The sequence below is a fragment of the Tympanuchus pallidicinctus genome, unplaced genomic scaffold (assembly GCF_026119805.1).
Source record: "Tympanuchus pallidicinctus isolate F22 unplaced genomic scaffold, pur_lepc_1.0 scaffold35, whole genome shotgun sequence".
Classification (NCBI taxonomy): domain Eukaryota; kingdom Metazoa; phylum Chordata; class Aves; order Galliformes; family Phasianidae; genus Tympanuchus; species Tympanuchus pallidicinctus.
Window position 1 is genome coordinate 106,857 of NW_026294753.1, and position 6,584 is coordinate 113,440.

The following is a 6,584-nucleotide window of genomic DNA, read 5'->3' on the forward strand; positions in this document are numbered from 1 at the left end:
ACTTTCAAACTTTGTTTTCTCTCTGAAGGAAAGCTGTTGTGTTTTTATCACAGAATCACAGGGTTGGAAGGGACCTCAAGGATCACGAAGCTCCAACCCCCTGCCACACGCAGGGCCACCAACCTCCCCATTGCACAGCAGCCCAGGCTGCCCAGGGCCCCATCCAACCTGGCCTTGAACACCTCCAGGGATGGATGGGGCATCACAGCCTCTCTGGGCAGCTGTTCCAGCACCTCACCACTCTATTTCGGTTTTTTGTTTTGCTTTTTTTTTTTTTTTTCCTAACAGAGTCTTCATGTCGATACTTCTGCATGACAGTATTCGTTAACCAGTGTTCTCAAATAGAGCTAAAAACGAAGTATGGGGAATACAGCAAGGTGTCCATCCCTGTTCGATTCCCATGCTCCCCCAAAGCCCAGTTTCTGCTATCACCTAAGAACAGCAAGGGATGAAGCATTTGCTGGGCACTCGTCTCAGGAAACTAAACTTTCAGCACATAAAAGAAATTGAACTGGACTAATAGCTTTAGGAAACCAGCATGTACTCTAGCCAAAAAACTAGGACCCAAAAGCCAAGCATACAACCTTCCAGAAAACACGCTTCTATCTTGCAAGCAACATGATTACAAGAGATCTGTGTAGAAACTCACCCCCAGCCCACCTAATAAATAAGGACTGACAGAGCATTTAATTCACATTTAGCAGAATACAGGTGCCAAGCCTTACTAACCCCATTTCACTGAGAAAAAAAAATATTGAAAAACAAGGCTTTCTGTCCTGAATCCTACTTCAGACATGGCCTGCCTGGAAACATCAGGCACCTTACAGCCAAGCAGCAGGAGGAAAGCATCTGAGAAATCAAGGTATTTTACAGCAATCAGGCAACACCTACCCCATACTACTCCGACAAGCATGCCAGTGAAACCTTCAGAGTCCGCATCAGAATTAATCCTCACAACATTAAGCTAATGGTTTTCTACCTATACTAATGCAGAGAAAGTCTAAAATTCATTCAGAAGCAAATCGTACGTTAGTAAAAAAAGATGTTCCTCATTTTCATGGGAAAGATCCAACGCATGCTGCACCTTGCGAGCAGCTCCAGGCCTCCTACCATTACAATGCTAAGCAAGGGAAAACCCTGTGACAGAAGACAACGGGAGCCAGGTCTCAATTTCAGATTCCAAGATATCACAGCTCATTGGCAGCACAGAGCCATTTGGTGCCAATTTAGTTTAAAAAGCATATTTTCAACAACATTTTTCATGCCTCACTTGCTACTGAAGTTGAGATCTAAGTCAACAAAACATAACTATCGTATGGCAATGCGCCCAGTGAGCATTTCTTATTAACATACAATTTTTAAGCAGACTTCACTGAACTTCTAATAGAGGCCTGGAGACGTTGGTGCACCTACAAGGACATTACCCAACACACTGATGTTTAATGCAACCCAAAATCATCTCCCTTTACAGGAGTCACTTGCTGTAGTGAAAGCACATACGAGAGGTGCCCACCTCCTCAGGGAGGGAAGTGCTTTCTCTTCAGCAGTTTCCTTTAAGCCTCCAGACACTGGCAAAGCCAGCTGATTATTAACAACAGCTACACATGCTCTGAGGGGAAGTGGAAACAAATACATGATATGGCTATTCGTAAAATGGAAAAACTGAAGAGACTAAGATTCCAAGCCTGGTTTCTTACAAGCCATTCCCACAGAAAACTACAGATTTCTCATCCCACACTCTGCAACAAGGCATTCTGGTCTCCTGGCGCTACTTGCATTTCCCAGCTATAAAGGCCATCCAAAAAACACACAGTCCCTGCACCTCTGCCCCAGCCCCTGCACAAACCAAGCACACCTGGCCCTGCTCAGCACCTTGCTCATGCACCCAGCCAGCCAGCAGAGGTCCAAGAGGGTTCCATACCACCTATGCAAGCAATTATAGTCTCCATTTATTACCTGAACTGTTCCCCCAAGACAACCTGCACTCCAGAAAGCGCACTTTCTTGATGAGCAATGCAATAAAACTCTCCATACAGCATAATTCATAAATCCTAACAAGTAAGGAGAATTAAGGGCACTTTTGTGCATGGTGTGCTGCCCACCTCCAAAACCCCAAGCTCACTGCCCCAGCAGTTCCTGCCTGGAGGAACCCCCCGTTCTTCCCATCACCTTCTGCACCAGGAGATGCTCCTCCTCCTAACACACAGCCAGGTGAGCCACGTCCTGCTCTCACTGTCCAACCTTTTCTCAGAAAGTTACACAGTAAGCACACACTCTGTTCACCACTGTACAAAACAAAGGAAAGACACAAGCTTTAAGTTCTTCCAATCCAGGGAATTCGGCAGAGTGTTGTATTTAGGACCAGAATATTATTATTATTATTTATTGTGAGCAGCAGATGACACGTGTAAGCTTTTTCCATCACGCAAGGTAAGCCTGTTTGGGTTGGGTTTTGTGGTTTTAACAACAAAAAGGATTGGTCAGCTTAGTCCAACAGTCCTTATCGCAAATAAAACTGGGGAGTTTTGTTTGTTTTTTTTTAGGGTAGGAAAGTTAAGTTACTTTTTATGTACACTATTTGCACTACTTAGAAGTTAAACTAATTCTCAAAGCGGCATTAATGATCCCAGCTAATGAGACTAGTTATTCAGATATTACTAATATGTAGCATATCAAGAGATACAGAACCAAGCTAAAACCACTTTCCAGGACAAAAACACAACCCAGAGATACCTCCCGTTCTATCATGACGCGGACAGGAACACGTTTTTGTCAGATATGTAGCATAATAAAATAGCCGCCTGAAAAGTTCAATCTGACACTGGCTTTTAGCACACATTCTATCAATATCCACGTATTCAGGCTACAAAGAGTAAATTCAAGTAAACATCGTAGCACCCGTGTCACCCATCCTATGTACTCCTGTGCTGCAGGTACACATGGCTGCACCCCTGAGGACCTGCAGCCTTCACTCTGAACAATGGGATGCTCACTACCAGTTACCATCAGACACTCTGAAGAACACAGCAGAGGTAAGACTGGCACTCTTAGAAAGCACTGTTTGACAGAAGAGACAATCAAGTAACTCAAAATGATGAAGGAGATCACCTTCAGGTAACCAAGGGACACAAATTAAGCAGCTTTCATGTGGACACAAGCACTGAGCAAGAAGGGAAAGTCTGGAGGCTGCATGTCACACTGCGTGGGATCAAATGGCTCAAACCCAGGGCCTGAAGATAGAGCAGAGCACACAGAAGGAGAGACGTCTGACAGGCTGCATGAGGCCACGACAGGCCGTGAGGATGCGTGTTTGAATACAGAGAGGAAACTGGTTCCAGATATTAGATAGTTTCAGAATTCAGAATCCAGAAGTTTCCAGATATTAGATACCAGCATCTCTCCTTCCCCCTTATCTAAGATGTCTGATGCATACAACACAGTGCTTTCTCCTCGACATGCTTTCTGCTCCTCCATATTTTCAGCAAACGGGTAACTCTACCCATATGATGATCATTCTGAAGTGCAGGCTTGGTTATCCTGTTCATACTCCTTCAAAAAGCAAAGTGCTGTGACACAGTGAGGACCTGAAGTACGTCCTTTAAACACACAGAGGGACAGATGTTGTCAGTGCTCGCTCAAAAGTCAAAACGCGCCCAAGATGCACAGCCAGGAGCCGAGGCCTGATCAATACTAACGCTCCCCAATGAATTCAAGTAGGTAATTCATTTTCAGTGCTTCCACCGCAAGATTGGTTGCAATTGTTTGGTGGGGTTTTCTGTTTATTTGTAAGGCTGCAGTATACCCCAGAAACCCCCCCATCTCCAGCTCAAAGACTCCAAACAGCCCCAGTTTTGAAAAGGGCCAAAATTAGTCAGTAACAAATGCACCCTCAGATCCATCAAAGAAATCATTTATACCAAAAGGAAAGTCACATAACCAAAATAAACAGCAAGTCCATTGTGCAGAGAAACCCTGCCACTGTTCTGACAACACAGACTCTATTCCAGGCTGCATAAAGCATCACAAGCAAAATAAACCCAAGGTACAAACAAAATGCCATCGCCTCTTCTTTTGTCTCGGGCACAAAGCAGCGGGGCAGGCAGGCCGGGGCTCCGCTCCCGCGGGGCCGACCCTCCTCAAGGTCACGGCCAATTTCGGTGGGGGGCCGAGGAGGTGGCGAGCGGCAGGGCTGCTTCGGGTCCGAGCTGGCAGAAAAGCCGAGTGTAAAAGTTTATGAGCTCATCAGGATTGTTGTACCATTACATCAGAGGCAATTATAAATGGCCAAGAGCAGGAGATGGGGAGCCAATCAGATCACAGATAGGATGTCAACCTAAGACCAACTGTCTCCTGGCTTTGACAGAAGGATTTTACCTCCATAATTCAAATCCCAAACCAAAGCAATCTGCACTCACTACTCCCGTCGCCGAGCTGTTTACCGGCACTCCCAGCCACGGGCTCGGGCCTCCGGGACTCCCGCGGGGGAAGATGGCCCCTCCGGGCCGGGCTGAGACGCGGCCACCCGGGCGGGCCCCGGGCGACCCCGGGCAGGGAGCGAAGCCCCCCGAGCGGGGAGCGGCGGGGACCGGGGCGGCGGCGCGGAAAGCGGCGGCGATGCCAGGGAGCCCCGCGTCAGCCCGGGCGGGCGGGCCGCCCGCCGCTCGACCCCCGCCGCACGGCCTCCGCCGGCCCCTTCGCGCCGAGCCCGGCCGCTCCCCGCCGGGGACGACCGCCGTTTCTCCCCCCTCCCACTCGCCGGAGCACCCCCGCGGGACGGAGGCCGCTCTCCGGGCGCCTCGCACAAAGGCTGGGGAGGAAGGGAAGGCGGCGAGGCAGCCATTTTAGAGCGAGCGAGCAGGCACAGACAATGGCAGCTCCCCAGCAGCGCCGACCCGGCGGGGAGAAGCCACGGGAGAGGCGCCGTCCCGTCCAGCCCCCCTCCTCCTCAGGCCCCCTCTCTCCCCCGCCGCCCCCAGCCCCAGCCCCAGCCCGGCGGCCGCGGCCCCTCCGTCCCGTCCCCACCCGGCGCGCCGCCCGCCCCACGCGGTCCCGCACTTACCTGCTGGCTCCGGCCGAGGCTCTGTCCCCCGCCGCCGCCGCCGCTGCTCCCGGGGCTCATGGGCGCGTGGTGACTCCTCGGCGGAGCCCCGCCGGGCGCTGCGGCCCAGCCCTGGCCGTTGCCCCCGCCGTACTGCGAGACCATATCCGCGGCGGCCGGGCCCTTGCCGGCGGCTCCCCCGTCCTGCGGCCCGCCGCTATAGTCGCCCCCGGGGTACCCCTGATAGCCGCGGGCGGAGCTGGGGGAGGTGAGGAGCTGGTTGAGGGTGGGGGTGGCCGTGGGCTGCGGGGTGGCGCCCCCTCCTCCTCCTCCTCCTCCGCCGGCGGCCGAGGGCCCCATGACCCCGAAGCGCTGCTGCTGGAAGGCGGCGGCGGCGGGGGACTTGGCGCCGGCGGCCGCCTGAGCGGAGCTCTGCGCGCTGCCCCGGGGGGAGCTCAGGGCGTAGGCCTGGGGGGGAGGCGGGTAGGAGCCGGCGCTGCGCCCGGCGCCGGCCGCGTAGTAGGAGTTGTACTGGTGGTTGGGGAAGCCGTGCTCGGCGCCGCCGTGCGAGTTCTGGGGAGGGGGCGGCCCCGCGGGGGCTCCCGCCGGCCCCGGGTAAGACTGCTCCAGGCCCCCGCTCTGCAGCGCTGCCATGCCAGGGCTTTGTTGTCCGCCATGTTGGTGGAAGGCAGCGGCGGCGGCCGCAGCGGCGGCGGCGGCGGCAGCAGCCTGGGCGCCCCGGCCGTAGGGCTGCCCGAAGCCGTAGGCTGGCGGGGGCAAGGCGGCCGGGTGGGAAGGGGGAGGCTGCTGCGGCGGCTGCTGCTGCTGCGGCGCCCCCACCCCGTCGCTGCTGCCGCCGCCACCGGGCGGCTCCGGGAGGTTATTGTTCAGGGTGGCGGCGGCAGCGGCGGGCCTGGGGCCCGGGTTCCCGTTCGAGCTCTTCAGGTCGGACTCGGCCCCTGCGCCCCCTCCGTTGCTCTCGGCCCCGTCCTGCAGCTCCTTCCCCGGGGGGCCCTCGCTCTCCGCCTGCTTCTCGCCGCCGCCGCCGCGCTCCGCCGCCGCCTCACCCCCCGCCTCCTCCGGGGGACAATCCCGCTGCTGCGCCTCCGCTTTCTTCAGCTCGGCCGGAGCCGGGGCGCCCAGGCTGCTGGCGGCGGCGGGGGCGACCTGAGCAGCCATGATCCCCCCACTCCCCGCCCGGCCACCCCCCCCCCCCCGGACCGGTCCCCCCCGAGCTGCTCCCTGCCTGGCCGGCCGGCGTGAGGCCTCGCTGCTCTGCTGCTCCCCGCTCAGGCGGCGGCGGGCTCTTCAGGGCAGCGGGGGCTCATTCCCCCCCGGCCTGGTTGGCGAGGCGGGGAGGGCTCCGCTGGGCTGGGCTTCCCGGGGCCTGGCCCCGCTGTACCTCCTCGGTTGCAGCCGGCAGAGAAAGGGGAGGAGGAGGAGAGAGTGGGGGGAAGGAGGAGGAGGGGGGGACCCGGGACGGGGCTCCCGGTGCGGGAGAGGCGGGAGGGAAGGAGGGGGGGGACACGGCGGGCGGGCGGGCGCC

The 6,584-nt window shown here is 56.3% G+C and overlaps 1 protein-coding gene across 2 annotated transcripts in view; it reads right to left on the minus strand.

Moving 5' to 3' along the window:
* ARID1A (AT-rich interaction domain 1A) overlaps positions 1–6,232 on the minus strand; it is a 57,709-nt gene extending 51,477 nt beyond the window's left edge. For both annotated transcript variants that reach the window (XM_052699042.1, XM_052699041.1), the window contains exon 1: positions 5,060–6,232. In XM_052699042.1, coding sequence (XP_052555002.1) covers positions 5,060–6,217 — 1,158 coding nt within the window. In that variant the 5' untranslated portion in view covers positions 6,218–6,232. The remainder of the gene's footprint in view (positions 1–5,059) is intronic.
* Between the last annotated feature and the right edge of the window lie 352 nt (positions 6,233–6,584).